The following is a 16028-nucleotide window of genomic DNA, read 5'->3' on the forward strand; positions in this document are numbered from 1 at the left end:
CCTGGATTATCTTTTGCTTATTTTTTCTTAAAGTTTTAAAACCTTCCCTCAGGATATGATTAGGATGAAAAGTTGAACACAAATGCAAGTGTTAGCTTCTAGAATTTTCTATTTGTTAAAGTTGGAAGGGAGTTCATGTGGGAAGGGAACTAATTGATCCTGTTCACATCCAGGTGTGGCTGGTATCTGAATAACATAACTGTCAGTCTTACCCAGTAAAGAAAAGTCTCAAGTTCCCCAGTTTGCAGGACTCCTGAGTCCCTCAAGCAGGTGTTCTGTCAACAGGCTCGCCTCTTCTTGTCTCGTGTCCTCGGAAGCTCCTTAGCTTTCCTGAGTCTCAGTCCCTTCATTTAGGACACAAGGCTGAGAAGTCCTGTCAGGCAAGGTTGTTGAGGGATTAAATGAAAGAATGAGGACAATGTCATTGTCATCTTGCAGGTGATCATTAATGGTGGCACCTGGCCACTTACTATTCTATAAAAATACAACACCAAGACAAACATCTTGATACATGCCCAAATTCCCAATACTGGGGAGACTGAGGCATAATCCATTATGAGTTTGAAGCCAGCTTGAGCCACAGACTGAGTTTATGGACAGCCTGGGCTACATATTGAGACTACGTCTCAAACAACAGTTAACAGCAAACAAACAAATAACAACAAAACTAAAGTCAAACTTAAATTAAAGAGAAGAAAGCCAATTCCCACCATCAAACCATCCAAGAGCACTCACTCATTACAGAACTTTCTCCTCTGGGTACAATCTGGTTTTACACTACAGACTCTAAACGTCTACTTCTGAGGGCCACCCACTATCTAAAAGGAGGGTGTAATGGGTAATTTATTTATTTATCTTACTTTGGCCCTGGGGTTTGAACCCAGAGCGGCATGCATACTAAGCAAGCACTCTACAATACAGTAACAGAAAAGGTCTGTTTTGGCTCCTGGTTTAATAGGTTCTGGTCTATGACCCCTTGGCTCTGTCCTTTAGGGTCTGTGGTGGCTATGATGGGATCAGCTGACGGCCAGAAAGCAAAGACAAAGAGGCTAGCTTTCCAATGTCTCCTTGAGGGACACATCCCTGATGGCCTAACTCACTCCCACTAAGCCCTACCTCCTAAAGTCCCACCTCCCAATAGGGCCCCATGCTCAGGGCCAATCTTTGAAAGAACATGTCCACCCTACAGCTAAAGCAGGGAGAGTCCAGGAGGTTGGTTCAATTCCTGAAGTTGATGGTTAGTGAATGAATAAAAAAATAAAAGAAAGGACATGGCTGTTCCTGAGAACATGGTGGAGGAGAGGGTTTATTGTAGACAAAGGGGAGAACATAATCAGAGGCAGACATCTGGGACAGTCCACAGTAGACATGAACCTGAGCCATGTGAGAACAGGAGAGGGGAGAGAGGGGATTCAGGTGCAGCAGACAAGCAGGCAAAGGTACAGAAAGGGATGGTTAGATAATACAGGGAAGAGCAGCCCAGCCCCCTGGGCTGGAGAGTTCAGGGTAGGGGGGAGGGTACGTAAGCCAGAAGGACCCTGTAACAGGTAGGGGCTGAGGGATGCTGGGAGAATCTGGCAGCCAGGTCCACTTTGATACATTAAATAGGCACCTCAGCCATTTGTCCCAGGGTTTGAGACTTGTCAGGTTCTCAAGCCAGGCCCAGGGCCCCATCTTGTGATGGCACTCCAGTCTTTGACATTCCGTTAGTGTGTCGAGCATGATCCCTGTCATGGAATACATCATAAAGATGAAGATACATTTTCTCCTGTCCTGACTGTTAGTTCTAGAGTCTGGAGGAAGGCCTGGGAAATAGTGTAAACTTAGCAGAGAACAAAGAAATCATCCATGATGTCAGACCGTTTGCTCTGACAGTTCCTTCTGGAACATTCTTAACACTGCACATCACCTGGCTCCATCCTTCTCTTTAGATCTATGTTCAAGTTTTACCTCTAGAGAGAGGTCCCTGACCAGTGGTGTAAAAGTTGTTACCATGTTTCTCTTCTACCAGAAGCTCTCCCAACTTCCCCTTCCTTCTCTAGCTTGTAGAACTATATTTATCACCACTCTCCCCATCGGTGAGAGCTGTAACAGCGGAACAGTCATCTGTGGGACACTGCTGTGTGCCCAACACCTGGAACTCCTGGGAGGAGTCCAGGCTCCATAAACCACATGTGGATGAACGAGACAGTGGGTGAATGGGCATAATTATGGGCGAGTCTTGGCACAGAACCAGGCCCATAACAAGTGAGTGACTTTTTTTTTTTTTAGTCTTAAATTTGTTTTGATCATATTTACTCCCCTCCCCCAACTACTCCAGATCTACCCCACTTCCCTGCCCACCCAACTCTGTGCCCTCTTTTTTTTATGCCCATCAAGCCCAAGTGCTGTCCTTATACTGTTGGGTGCATGACCTTTCAGTGGAGCGTGGTTGACCTACCAAGGGCCACCACCCTTAGAGAAAACTCCCTGCAGCTCTCGGTTGATAATAGCTCTTCACCTAGGGCTGGGACTCCCTTCCCACCTCCCTCTCTAGGCTAGGATTTTGTCTGCCATGAGCTTGTGTAGGTACTACTTATATTATCACAGGCACTGTAAGGTCATAGAACTCTTGTTAGCCTTACAGAGTTGCTGGTGTCCTCCTAATGTCACGGTGAGGCCACCTATATAGCCTGGGAGGGTGACAATAGCAACAGCCTCTGTTGGCATCAGACCTGCCATTCCTCTCTGCCACCATCAGAAATGCTAAGGGTGGGGCTTTTACCCACTTTGACCCTTTAATTTCCCCACTGGGTGAATGTAATAAGGCAATAGGAAGTTCTTTCTCCCCAGCTCTGGACTCAAAAATAACTTCAGCCTTTTTCTACTAATGTCTATGTAGCTAAGAGTAGTCTTGACTATGTATGTCAACCCAACTACCTGACCACTCCCAGATTCTGGGACTTCACATATCTTTGCTGTAACATGTGCTATCATGTTGAAGGTGTCTTACTCTATGTCATTTTATTCTTTTTCTTAATTATTAAGATTTATTATTTTGTATGTATGTTTTGCCTCCATACATGTCTGTGTATTAGAAGCAGGTGTTGGATCCCTTGGACTGGAGTTATAGATGGTTATGAACTGCCATGGGTGCTGGAGATCAAACCCAGGCCCTCTGGAAGAGCTGCTAGTGGTCTTAAGTGCTAAGCTATCACTCCAGCCCCTCCATCTCATTATTAAATATGCTTTCTCCAGAGCCCAGCTCTACCATTGCTTCCCTGTGAAGATCAACCCACATCTCCCACTACCGCATCTCTGGTTTTCTATGCAGCACTTACCTCCTTCTGTTACAGCTGTTATCACAGGGCACTGCTGACCAGACCTCTGTCCCCAGTGGGCTCTGTAAGGACAGTTCTACATATGGTGAATGGGCATGGGGAGTTCTGACTTGAGTCCTCAAGCCTATATTCTCATTGGCTATAATTCCTGGGTCCTGAGGCTAGTGGGATGGCCCAATGGGTAAAAAAGCTTGGATCACAGGGCTGATGGCCCATGTTTCACTTCTGAGATCTGTGTAAAGATGAAAGCAACCCTACAAAGGTGTCCTCTGGCGTTCACATGCATACCATGGCATGCATGTACCCTTATACACAATAGTAATAATAATAATAATAATAATAATAAAATTAATTTAAAATATTCCTAGTTCCAAGGAATTATTGCCTTTCTCTCTCACCATCTGTGACAACTTGACAAGTCACAACAAGACACTATGCATAGGAGATCCCACTGAAAACAGATCCTGGTGGTCAGTTTTCAATAAATATCAAAGAATGTGGGCAGCAGGTACAGAGAAAAAATAGGATGGATTGTCTGAGGAGAGAACTTTGGACAGATGGACCCTAAAGCCAACCTTACATAGTTCATCTACTCATAGCTGGAGGCGTGTTGACAATGAGCCACAAGCTCTTTCAGAACAAGAGGTACAGAAAGGAAACAGTAGTTGGAGGTATTTCTGAGAATGCTCAGAACTTTATTATCCTGGTAAATACAGCCAAAAATTCCTTGCATGGAAATTATCACTTGGATTTATCCACTCCTCATATGCACCTAGACTTGTGGTCCATGGAAGAATACACTGAGGTAAAGAGTCTTTAAAAAGTACATCCAAGGATGTGAAAGAACAAAGCAAATTCTAAAACACAAAAATAAAATTTACAAAAACGGTTTAAATACTTTGCTGTGGTCCGGTAGCACGAAAGTTTGTATCTTGTATGGAACCTGCGGAGCTTTGTAGCAGACACTGGAGCTCTGACACCTCACTCTTAGGCTGCTCCCTCTCACTTCATCAGCATGATGTGGCCTGTAACATGTTGAGGAAGAACCTGCAGAAGGAGCTCCAAGATTCCCCACAGAATTCCAGGGCAACCTTCCTCTGGTTGAGCACGTCTGGGTCCTCCAGACACTCCGGATCTTTGATGGACCCTGTCTGGGTCACAGCTGGATGGGGGGCAGTGTCCCCTTTGACCTTGTTTGGCTCCATGGTGGAAGCTTCTTGGACTTTATTGTGCTCCCTTGAGGAGACCTCTGCTTTCTCCTTTCTGGGCTTCATGTTCCCATGTGCACTGGGGTTTACCAGTTTGAGGTTAGACTCTGGAAACTTCTTTCTGCACACTCTGGTCTTCAGGACATTCTTGGAGTTCCCACAGATATCCTTCTGTTTGCGAAGTGTGCGGGCAATTTGTTTCCAGTAGATCTGGTCTTTGTCGTGCTTAAGGCAGCCGGTTGGATCACCAGCAAAAACACAAGAAAACTCACGATCTGCTTGAGTACATTGGACATTCACGTTGACACCCAGCTCCTCCTCAGTCACAGCCCATCTGCAGGTGGCGTGGTCTTTGGTGACAAACTTGCCATGGGTCATGGATTTGGATGCCCTGCTTCTCTGCTTATTCTGGGCCTTGCCCAAAGGGGCAGATGTACCCTCCTCTGTTACGCTGTGTGGTGCATTCTTGGCTTTCTTTCTGATCTTTTCTGAGAGCACCTGAGTAGCCAGAAGGAAGGAGAGCAGGAAGAGGCTGTGGATTCTCATGGCTTCCGCTGGGTGGACACCTGTTTGGCAAAGGCGGGTGAGTGAGTTTCAGCAACCAACCGATGGGGCAGGACTGCAGGCTGCCTCCCTCCACACAGGTTTGCCCACTTTCAGGTCTGCCAGGCAGCCTGACTGCTCTCATTTCCACTTCAAATAAAGTTACAACTCACCCATGACCCTTCTCCATTCACTCATGACTCCTGCATTTTCTCACTTTCTCAGCCCTTCATCTACTCATGCAACAAGCATTGCGTACCTACCTACAACATAACAAAATAATGAACATTTTCACGGTGAGTGAGAAAGCCACAGGTATCTTAAAGAGCTTACAAGATACAGCTGGAGGGATTTAAATAGCGTCAACTAGGGACTCTCTTCTCAGCCGTCAGTTTAATCTTGGAAAAGCCGCTCTTCCCCTCTAGAAATTGTTGAAATAATCACCTACCCCTTTTCTAGCTCCAGAGAGAGCGGGGTTTCCACCCCATAATCTACACGGGCACCAACAATCACCGATTGTGAAAGGATGTAGCAGGAGTCATAGAAGTGTCATGGAAAGGTATGTTGACTCAGAGTTGAACACGCACAAGGTTTGACACTCAGGGCTGGGTGTAGCTGTGGGGACAGAGGGGGAAATTCATGAGGAAGAGCCGGGAAAGGCAAGAAGGTGGGGGAGGCCATTGAACTTGATGGGGTCAAAGGAAACAGGGTAGAGAGGGAGGAGTTTCACATTGTTCAGACTGCAAGACTGAAGGATCATGCCTGAGCTCAGTGGCACAGTGCAGGGCACACGGGAAATATTTACTTAATGCTTTTTTAGAACAAAAAAAGAAAATGACTGTCAATGGTGCATTAAGCAACATGTTTTTTTATGAGGTAGGAAAGGTAAAGGCAGACGAGAAGCCCACGTTTCTTTGCCATCTACGAGGTGTTAAGCAGCCCACCAGCATTGAATTCTCACCCTTCCTAATCCACAAAAGAGCCTTGCACAGAGCTGTTAATGTAACACCCCCAGGCAACCACTGGGACAGTTAAGGCTCAGGCTGATAAGACACCCCAGGTAACCACTGAGACAGTTAAGGCTCAGGCTGATAAGATAAGCAGAGACAGGTGGAGTGGGAAGCCAGAGTGTGTCTCTCTATCATTACTTATTTCTCACGTGTTGCTTTTCATCTTTACTCTGCTTTTCAAAAAATATCAATAAGAAACAATAAAATAGTGAACTGTACAAGGTTTGGTGTGGCACCAAACACGATGACTGGACAGCTCATATCATTTATGCTTTAAAAAAAAAGAGATTTTTTCTGAAAAATAGGAAAAGTCCAGGAAACAGCTATGAATTCGTTTCTGTCCAGCACTCTGCCCACCTATAGGGCTTGAAAAGGAAAAGGCTCTCAGAGAGTTTGGGCTAAAGCACCGTGCAGTTGAACAGGAGGCTAGATAAGCCAGGGAGAGACCTGTTTCTCCTGGCGTTGTGATCGAACTTTCATGGCTCCATAATGTGATCCAGATCCAGGTAGGTCCAGCAGCTGAGAAGTCGTGTGTGTGTGTGTGTGTGTGTGTGTGTGTGTGTGTGTGTGTGTGTAAAACCCCTTTCAAAAAGGGGGCTGACAGGATGGCTCTGAAGATAGAGGCACTCGCCAAGCAGACCCAATGACCTGAGTTCAAATGAACCCGAGTTCGATGCTTGGAACCCATGTAAAGGTGGAAGGGGAGACCCAGCTTCTACAAGTTATCCTCTGCTCTCACCATATAAGCCCCCTCCCCTGTAATCATACACACAATAACAACAGCAACAATAATTACATATATTTAAAGAAATATTTAAGAGACCCAGGCTTACCTCTCTGCGAGTATGCAGGTCCAGGTGTGCCAGGGAGTGCAGGTTTCCAGTCCTCGCAGCCAGGGTGCAGGCTGGGCTATTTATATAGGAGCCCAAGCCGGTTGAGTTTTTATAGCTCACATACTTGTGGCGCTTTATCCCCACTCCTCCCAGCCACGCCCCTCAGAGTGAGCTAGTTCCTGGAGGGAAAGTGCTGGACGAAATCCAGGGAGCAGGGGTTTGTATTTACCATGAGCCCTCTGCCTTAGAAGTCCTTCCTCTCCCACCTAGTGGCCGTGATCAAAGTGCAGGTCAGCCTTGCAAGGATGAGGCAAGGATCCCAGCAGTGGCGTCTATGAACAGAACCAAAGGACCATGCCATTTAATTGGAGCAGCCAAACCCTGAGCCCGGCTGCTCTAGTGCCCTGCCATAGTCTCCATCTCCAGCAGCTCTTCCCATTTTAAAGATGGAGAAATTGGCACTTGGCAATAGTAAATGGGTCTGGGCTCACAGAGCTGGCAAGAAGAGATCTTAAATTTAAACCCAGGACTCCCAACAGCTGTAATCTGACCTCTTCCCACCTGGCTGTCTCAGAGAATATTTGGAGAATGAGTGACTGCAGTTGCTGAAACCTGTTTCTGAGTTCCTGTTTGCTTGGATCCAGGTGGACTGACTGTGTAGGCAGATGGATCTGTGGGCCCCAGGGGCTGGTGAAGAGATAATTCTCATAGTGGAATTTCATTTGAAAAATGTTGCCTTCAGCTCATCAGAGGGAGCTCACACAGGTCATCCTGCGCAGGTAGAGTTTCATTCCAGACACATCTAGACAGGGAATCTTGGCCACTGTGTGCTCCGAACTGTGGGACACTGTACTCTCCAATCTCCTGCTCCAGCCCCCACTTGCCCATGTTGTTCACAGTGTGTGTATAACAGCAGCATCTCACTGCAGGCAGCCCACTGGAGTCTTTCTTGGAGCTGAGCTGTTTAGGTTTGGGCTTCTAATGAGATCTGAAGCTGTTTTCTTTGAAAACAGGCATTTGTATTGTTATTTATGTTACACAGCAGGTGTTTTGAGAGTGTTCCTCCTTTTTGAATGTGGTGTTTCTAATAAGATTGAAATTCTAATTCTAATCATTATTGATTGAACTCTTCATCAAAGAGTTTAAGTAACAAATGCAGCTTGACTTTTGGTAGAGCTGAGCAATGAACACAGTGGGTGATACTGATGAATTGGTAGTGGCCCACCAGTAAAGGCTGGTGACTGGATGCCTCTTTTCATCCAGGCTGGTCACTTGGGAGAGGATATCAAGTTCAAAGCTGGTTTTATTCACATGCTTGTTACTACAAATAACTCCTTGACCCACAGTGCTTGCCTCGCTGGGCTGGTGTGGCCACCAGAGATTGTGTGAGTGGGTGTATTCAGGCTCTGAGGTGAGCTTTAGCTCAGGTCCATAGTATCAAGCCAGGCTCACCCAAAATCAACCTCCTTCTTCAGAAGTGACCTCATGAAAAGAAGAAGAAAATGCTGATTCGATGCATTAAAGCAGTATTAATCTGCTGGTCAGATAAGTACATGGAAATTTATTTAATGTCAGAGGAGACAGGGGGCTGGCTAAACAAACAGTAAGAGCCAGTGAGCAGGTACTCATGTCGAAACTATGAGGGGCATGTGCATTCCAAGTTTTAACTGAGGTTTCTGAACCCCTGTTTAGCAAATCAAAAGACACCTGCTGCTAAATCTCTCTTTTTCAGAGCAAGAAGAGACAGTGTTAATGCTACAGCTGTGAATAGGAGAGATACTGCCTTAATCTTCTGGAGAACGGACTTTTCAAAAACACTTAGTTTTTTCAAAAACTCCTTCTGTTAGATATGCTCAATTGTTTCAGATTCTGAATCAATCTAAAAAACAACTTAGTTTTATTTTAGACTAATCAAAAAGAAATTATCGGGTTTTTTTGTAGGTTATAATGCTTAGAATACCAGTAATTTTAAATAAGACAACTTAGCTTTTTCTCATGTAACAGTTATTACAAACACTACTCTTCTTTCTAGAAAAGTTTTCATGGTGGTGATGGAGATGGTTGTGGTGATGGAGGTGGTGGAGGTAGTGGTGATGGTGGTGATGGAGGTGGTGGAGGTGGTGGTGATGGTGGTGATGGTGGTGGTGGAGGTGGTGGTGGTAGTGGATGTGGTGATGGAGGTGGTGATGGTCATGGTGGCCATGGTGGTGGTGGAGGTGGTGGTGGTGGTGGTGGTGGTGATGGTGGTGGAGGTAGTTATAGTGGAGGTGGTGAAGGAGGTGGTGGTGGTCATAGTGGCCATAGTGGTGGTGGAGGTGGTGATGTTGGTAGAAGTGCTGGTGATAGAGGTGGTGGTAGAGATAGTAGAGGGGGCAGAGGTTGTAGTAGAGGTGGTGATGGTTGTAAGGGTAGTGGTAGTGGAAGTGGTGGTCATGATGGAGGTGGTGGAGGTGGTGGTCAGGATGGAGGTGTGGAGGTGGTGGTCATGATGGAGGTGGTGGAGGTGGTGGTCATGATGGAGGTGGTGGAGGTGGTGGTCATGATGGAGGTGGTGGTCCTGATGGAGGTGGTGGAGGTGGTGGTCCTGATGGAGGTGGTGGAGGTGGTGGTCCTGATGGAGGTGGTGGAGGTGGTGGTCCTGATGGAGGTGGTGGAGGTGGTGGTCCTGATGGAGGTGGTGGAAGTGGTGGTCAGGATGGAGGTGGTAGTCATGATGGAGGTGGTGGAGGTGGTGGTCCTGATGGAGGTGGTGGTCCTGATGGAGGTGGTGGAGGTGGTGGTCATGATGGAGGTGGTGGAGGTGGTGGTCCTGATGGAGGTGGTGGAGGTGGTGGTCCTGATGGAGGTGGTGGAGGTGGTGGTCCTGATGGAGGTGGTGGAGGTGGTGGTCAGGATGGAGGTGGTGGTCATGATGGAGGTGGTGGAGGTGGTGGTCCTGATGGAGGTGGTGGAGGTGGTGGTCCTGATGGAGGTGGTGGAGGTGGTGGTCAGGATGGAGGTGGTGGTCATGATAGAGGTGGTGGAGGCGGAGGTCATGGTAGAGGCTGTGGTCATGGTGGTGGTGGGAGTGGGTTGTTTGTTAGTTTTACTCTTTTGTGATCAATTTTCCCCTCAAATCAAGCTATTTTATCATCTCAGATTTTTTTAAGTAAATTATTTTTAACAGCAAATATTCCTTAAAGGAGTTTACATGTTTTAATTTTTTTCACAGCCTATCTCTGCATCTAATTATATACATATATGCACACACATGGTCTGATGGTATAGAACACATAGAAATACACATGTACAAAATGCCCACATTCCATCATATTATCTTAGAGTGGAAGATAGTTCTAGAGAGTCTCTGATTTGAATTTATCCTCTCATCCATGTGTTACTAAAATTTCTCATTGCTGCTCTGGAAAGGCGGGAAGGGAGAAGGAAAGTGACTCTCTCTCTGTGGTGAGACTGTCACTGTGCAAGCTGCCATGTGACCACGCTCTTCACATAAACACTGAAGATGTTTGGGTGAGAACCCCAGAAACAACTCTGAAAAGGCCACTAAAGGCACAAGGACTCACAGATTCAAGACATGTAGGGTGCCACATCAGAGAGGACGGGGGAAGAAGAACAGTCGAGATACTTCATTCATTCACCATTCATTCATTCCACCACTGAATCATTCTTTCCTTGCTTCATTTCTCTGAAGACCACCCAGAAAATGCCTGCTCTTGGCCAACAGGAATGTAGTCAATGCTGCTGTAGTCCTTGCCCTCAAGGAAGTGGTAGACAATAAGGGGGTAGGCTTCTATCAGATGACAGTCCAGAGGTTAATTCCTAGGTTGGAGGGAAGCCTGGGATTCTACAAGTGGGGACATCTCTCCTAGCCAGAGGTAGAGAGGAATTTCTCAGGAGCTCATAGAGATGGGGCCTGGGGGTGAAAGTCAGTGATCTTGTCATGTAGTAACTATTCTAGGCAAGGTAGAGTATTAGGCATTCAAGGGAGTGCCAACATGAGTCTGATTTGACTCCTGTCCTCAAGGTCTGGCAAGTTTGGCAATGCCTGGCTCTTGGATGCTGATAGCTTTCGGATCACACTGGAAAGCCTTAGAGTCACGTGGTCTGAGGCTATGTCATATCTAGTGATGAACTTTTGAGACAGCACAAATGTCCTCTGCGATTCCCTTTCCAAGCAAGCCCCTACTAGAGCTGATGGCCATCTTAGTATTTGTAAAGGGTCTATTCAGTTTGTTTGTACATTACTGCTTAGATCATTTTTTTTAGTGTTTATATTTTTGAGTTCTTTATATTTACGTGTTCTGGATTTTAATCCCTTATAAGATGAACAGCTGGAAAATATTTTCTTCTATTCTGTGATGTCCTTGGAGGACCCAGGCTTCTGGATTGTAAACCAATGAAAACATCCAAATGAGAAATAATCAGATCAACAGCCAACCAAAACACTCTATAGGTGCACTCAAGGTTTTGGTTGTTGTTTTGGTGAAAGTTGAGGTTCAAATAGATCACATGAGCAGATACTTGGCTAGTGGACATTTATAATTCATCAATCTTAGGAGAGTTGGTCTTTCTGGTCCTTATATTATTGGGGGAATATGACAAGTTGGAAAATTCATAAAGAAAGTTTAAGTCCTAGTGGAAAGGTTAGAACTTTTAAAAAGGAGTTGTCTAAGGAAACAATTAAATCCTCCAACTAACGTAGGACATGAGCATCCTATTGAATGAATCTTCTTCTGGTAGTTATACCTTTGGTGTTCTGAGAGTGATATGGATACCTTGGTTATTGTTAGTAATGCCTATAACTCCAAAATGAATTAGGAGTGCCCTGAATAGCCTTGTGTTATGAGCATGATACATGTAGAGATGTGTGATTTTGATTTTATATGTTGAGTATCTGGGAGGTGGAAAATTCTCCAAGTTTTTCAACCTGAAGAGAACAAATGTTAGGTGATGGTCCAATGATTTATAATAAATGTCACGATAGAGCCACTTGCTAGTCTGGTAACTCATATGAAGATGAGTGTTTAAAGTTTAGTCAAGTGAATTGTTTCCTGGGTTCTGCCCTTCATCAGAGACACCACAGCTAAGGGCCAAAAGTAGCCACATTCTGCAGAGCTCCATGATGTATGATGATGAGAAGATCCATTTGCATAGTCTGTGGCATTCCACCAGCCAGTACAAAAAGGCTCCTCAGGTAACTGACGGGTCTAGGAGAAAGGTGACCTCCTACAGCATCATAGCATCTGGCAAGAGACAGAGCCACAGAACTCATGCTCCTGCAGGTGGAATATGCTAGAAGGCTCAGTTTCCACTCCATCCTACCTGGAAGACCCCAGCAGCTGTGCTCTGCATGGACAACTAGATGGGGAGTGTCATGGGCTGGGTCCGAAACCATCTCTACTTTCAAGATAGTCTCTGGGTAACCAGTTATTGCTGTTTTAAGGGTAGCCAGCATGAGGGATTTTGTTTTTAATGGCAAAGCTTTCAATTTTTATTAGTATATAATAATTATGCAAAATAATGGACTTTATTGTGACATTTTCATGTATCCATAGAATGTTCTTTAGCAATATTCACCCTCTATTATCTCTTCTGTTCCCACCCCGCTGGTGCTCCTCCTCTGCCTTAATAGTCCCTTTTCTGTTTTTGACCTTTTCCTTGAGCAGATTCCATTCATGTGGAAGGAAACATGTAATACTTTTCTTTCTGAGTTTGGCCTATTTCATTTAACAAGATTATCTTCAGGTACACTTACTTTTCTGCAAATGACATGATTCTACTCTTTATAGCTGAATGAGACTCCATGTTGACTTACCTGTTGCTGGGTATCTATGCTGATTCCATAACTTAGCTACTATGAATGGCGTCACATCATACATGGTATGTGGGTCTATCATATACTGACTGCTTTCTTTGGATGTATACCCAGAGTGGCTGCTGGATCATATAATAGGTCTAACTTTAGTTTTGATTATATAGGTATCAAAATAGATTATATAGAGATCAAAATAGATATATTTTGATTATATAGATTAGATAATCAAAGTGGTTTGCATAATGGACACACCATTATGCAACTGTCTCACCAACAGTATATCAGGGTTGTTTCCTTTCCCGACCTCACCAGCGCTGGTGTTTAGTTTCAGAATGACAACCAACAGGAAGATGGGAAGACAGAATCTCAGCATAGTTCTGAAGAGTTCTAAGTTGCATTTCCCTGATGGCTAAACATGCTGAGCATTTTTTTCCATGTATGTATTGTCTATTATACCTTCTCTCTTGAAAAGGGTCTATTCAGGTCATTTACCCATTTATTGACTAGATTTCTTGGTTTCTGATATTTAATTTTATTATTTCCTTATATATTCTGAGAATGAATCTGTCAGATAGACAGTGAGGAGAGATTTCTGCTCATTCTGTAGGTTGTCTCTTCACTCTGTGAATTGCTACTTTCTTGGGTCTCTATGGAGTGTGTTCAGAAATTAATCATTGTTCTCATATCTTGAAGTGTTTCTATAGTTGAGAGGTCTAAACTTCCTCTGTTTTATAAGCTGGTCTAAGCTTCAGTTTCATAAACAATGAGCTTTTAATCAACAACACCCCTGACAGCAGGGAGGAGGGAGAGAACATGTAGAAGCCCTGAGTTAGCCCCACAGTATCTCAAAGCATTGACCAAATAAGGACAGTTCCTGCAACGCCCCCTCAAAACTTACCCAAGTATGTCCAAAGATTAAAAAAACCTAAAATCTCAACCTATCAAAAATGCATTCATATAACTGCAGTCTGTTTAACCTATTATGTTTGGAATGACTCGGAAAAGGATCTGAACACCTTTGTCCTGGGTCGCCATTTTTGCAAAGATAGTTGACCCCATATGCTGGTAAATAAATGCTCTTTGCTCTTGCATACTATTTGAGTCTAGGATCTTCTTTAGCATTTTCATGGACCCCTACATTGTCATGGGGTAGTTTCTTATATCAGCACCATTGGCCATTTTGTAGCCAATGAGAGGCATGAGAAGTTGATAAGACATGCACACTTAGAGGGAAGAGCTCTCAAAGGCTCAAGAGGTACCCTTGACTTTTCCATTGAAATAAACATTTAAATTAAGATGTCTATTGCCATCAGAATGTCCAAACCTCAATAAATACTTTGTTTGTATGTTCATAATGAGTATGTCCACAAATCTCCATGGAGGAGAATATTATCAAGAGGCATGCCTAGTGAAAGGTAGAGGCAGTTAAGACAGTTAAAGGTAATAAGCGATGAGCAAGCTGGTGAGGACCTGGTGGCCTGGATGGTTCCCCTGTACCCCTCTGGAGGCAGAGGTCAATAGCACACAAGATGCTATTGAGACAGGCACTGAGAAGAATGCATTGGCCAAATCTTCAAGTGCTGAATGAGCTGGGAAAAGTCAGGAGCCATGAGGAAAAACGGGGTGGCAGAGGGGAGGAGCAGTACTACACCCTGCAGCTTTGCTGGAGCATCCCTCAGAAACATCTTCAATCTTTGTCTCTGTCGTTTTCTTTTTTGTTGAAAAGTATTTAGATGGTGGCCATTTCCTTCCTTCCTTCCTTCCTTCCTTCCTTCCTTCCTTCCTTCCTTCCTTCCTTCTTTCCTTCCTTCCTTCCTTCCTTCCTTCTTTCCTTCCTTCCTTCCTTCCTTCCTTCCTTCCTTTCTCCCTCTCTCCTCTTCTTTCTTTCCTTCCTCCTTCTTTCTCTTACTTCCTTCTCCCTTCTCCCCTTTCCCTCCCTCTCTCCCTCCCTCTCCCTCCCTCCTCTCTCTCTCTCTCTCTCTCTCTCTCTCTCTCTCTCTCTCTCTCTCTCTCTCTCTCTCTCCCTCTCTCTCTCTGTCTCCCTCCCTTCCCTCTTCTTTCTCCCTTCTTTTGTCTCCTTTCTGTACCACTTTTTCTTTTGGGCATTTACCCGCTAAGCTTCTGGTTGCCCCGATGACTAGGGTCTGCCCCAAGAGGCAGTTTGCAGCATTCTGATAGACAACAATGTAGTTGTAAGGTGAGCATCTTAACACACTGCGTAATGGTGGGCTCAGGAGGCCCCAGCTCACTGGCCAGGAGATTGACAAACTAGTCTAAACTAGAGACACTCTCCAGGTGCGTCAGAGAGAGCAGGAATAAAAGTTTTCTCCCTTGGTTTTTGTTGTGAGGCTCTGGGCCACATTTACCTAAGGATGTGAGGCCTCCTGAGCAAGGGACTAAGGGCAGCAGCAATCAGGCAATGACAAAGGCAGGTGCCCTTCAAGCCATCTGTATGGTTAGGAGTCATCATTTTCCCTGGGGAGGGTCTTAGAGCAGGCTCCTAAATACTAGGGCGTATATGGGGGGATGTCTCCAGGGGATAAGAGTGTCAGAGGCCCAAGTAAGCCAGTATCAGTCCCTAGTGGACTGCCTACAGAAGGGAGACCCGCCATTTACCATGGACTATTTGCCAGCCAGAGTAAGGTGAGATTTGTTCAAACACAGAATCCTGCTCAAGGCAAGGATACCCGCCTCCAGAGCCTTCTGTGGTGCCCCCTGTTGGTGTTCTATAATATAGCCAGGCCTGGTCATGGCTCACACTGCCCTCAAAGGTTCCCAGAGGAACCACTCCATGTCTCCCCTCTCTCCAGAAAAATTTGCTCATCAATTAGCCCCAGAAGCCTCTTGACCTCACATCCAACAGAATGCTTTCTCAACCATACACTGTCTGATGGACTCCCCAAAGGATTACCCTTGAAAGGAAGGAATCTGCAGTTCTCTTCTGGCCTGTGAAGGGCAGGATAAAGCAGCTGTGTCCATATCACAGGCACTCTCTGTAGGGAGAGCTTGTTGGTGGGTAAAGTCTGTGACTGAAGCAAGAGCAGAGAGATGCTGGCTTTCCATGGAATCCTGAGCCACCCTGATGCCTGACGGTTGTCTCACAATGGGCCTACAATACTTTATGATGCGAACTGAGAGGTCCCACAGAGACTAATGCCACGAAAAGATGGCTCCCTCACTTACCTTGCAATGAGAGGTGGCATGCCATACCACACAGGGTCACAGTAATGTATATGAAGCCCTGGTGATGTCAAGAGGTGGGAGTGGGAGTGAGGAAGAACGTTAGGCCACAGCCTTAG

The 16028-nt window shown here is 45.3% G+C and overlaps 1 protein-coding gene across 7 annotated transcripts; it reads right to left on the reverse strand.

The window, feature by feature from the left end:
- Positions 1–3985: 3985 nt before the first annotated feature.
- Fgfbp1 (fibroblast growth factor binding protein 1) lies at positions 3986–15820 on the reverse strand. Of its 7 annotated transcripts, XM_059275831.1 has the most exons (5): positions 15641–15818; positions 7144–7246; positions 6915–6990; positions 5520–5686; positions 3986–5094 (listed from the first exon to the last, which is right to left on the reverse strand). In XM_059275831.1, exon 5 carries the CDS (start codon positions 5072–5074, stop codon positions 4331–4333), a length of 744 nt encoding a protein of 247 aa, XP_059131814.1. In that variant the 5' UTR covers positions 5075–5094; positions 5520–5686; positions 6915–6990; positions 7144–7246; positions 15641–15818; the 3' UTR covers positions 3986–4330. The 7 variants fall into 7 exon arrangements, with proteins under 7 accessions (XP_059131814.1, XP_059131812.1, XP_059131816.1 ...); XM_059275829.1 differs by lacking the exon at positions 5520–5686 and having other exon boundaries at positions 15641–15820; XM_059275833.1 differs by lacking the exon at positions 7144–7246.
- Positions 15821–16028: the final 208 nt, after the last annotated feature.

This window comes from Peromyscus eremicus, chromosome 10, assembly GCF_949786415.1.
Source record: "Peromyscus eremicus chromosome 10, PerEre_H2_v1, whole genome shotgun sequence".
Taxonomy (NCBI): domain Eukaryota; kingdom Metazoa; phylum Chordata; class Mammalia; order Rodentia; family Cricetidae; genus Peromyscus; species Peromyscus eremicus.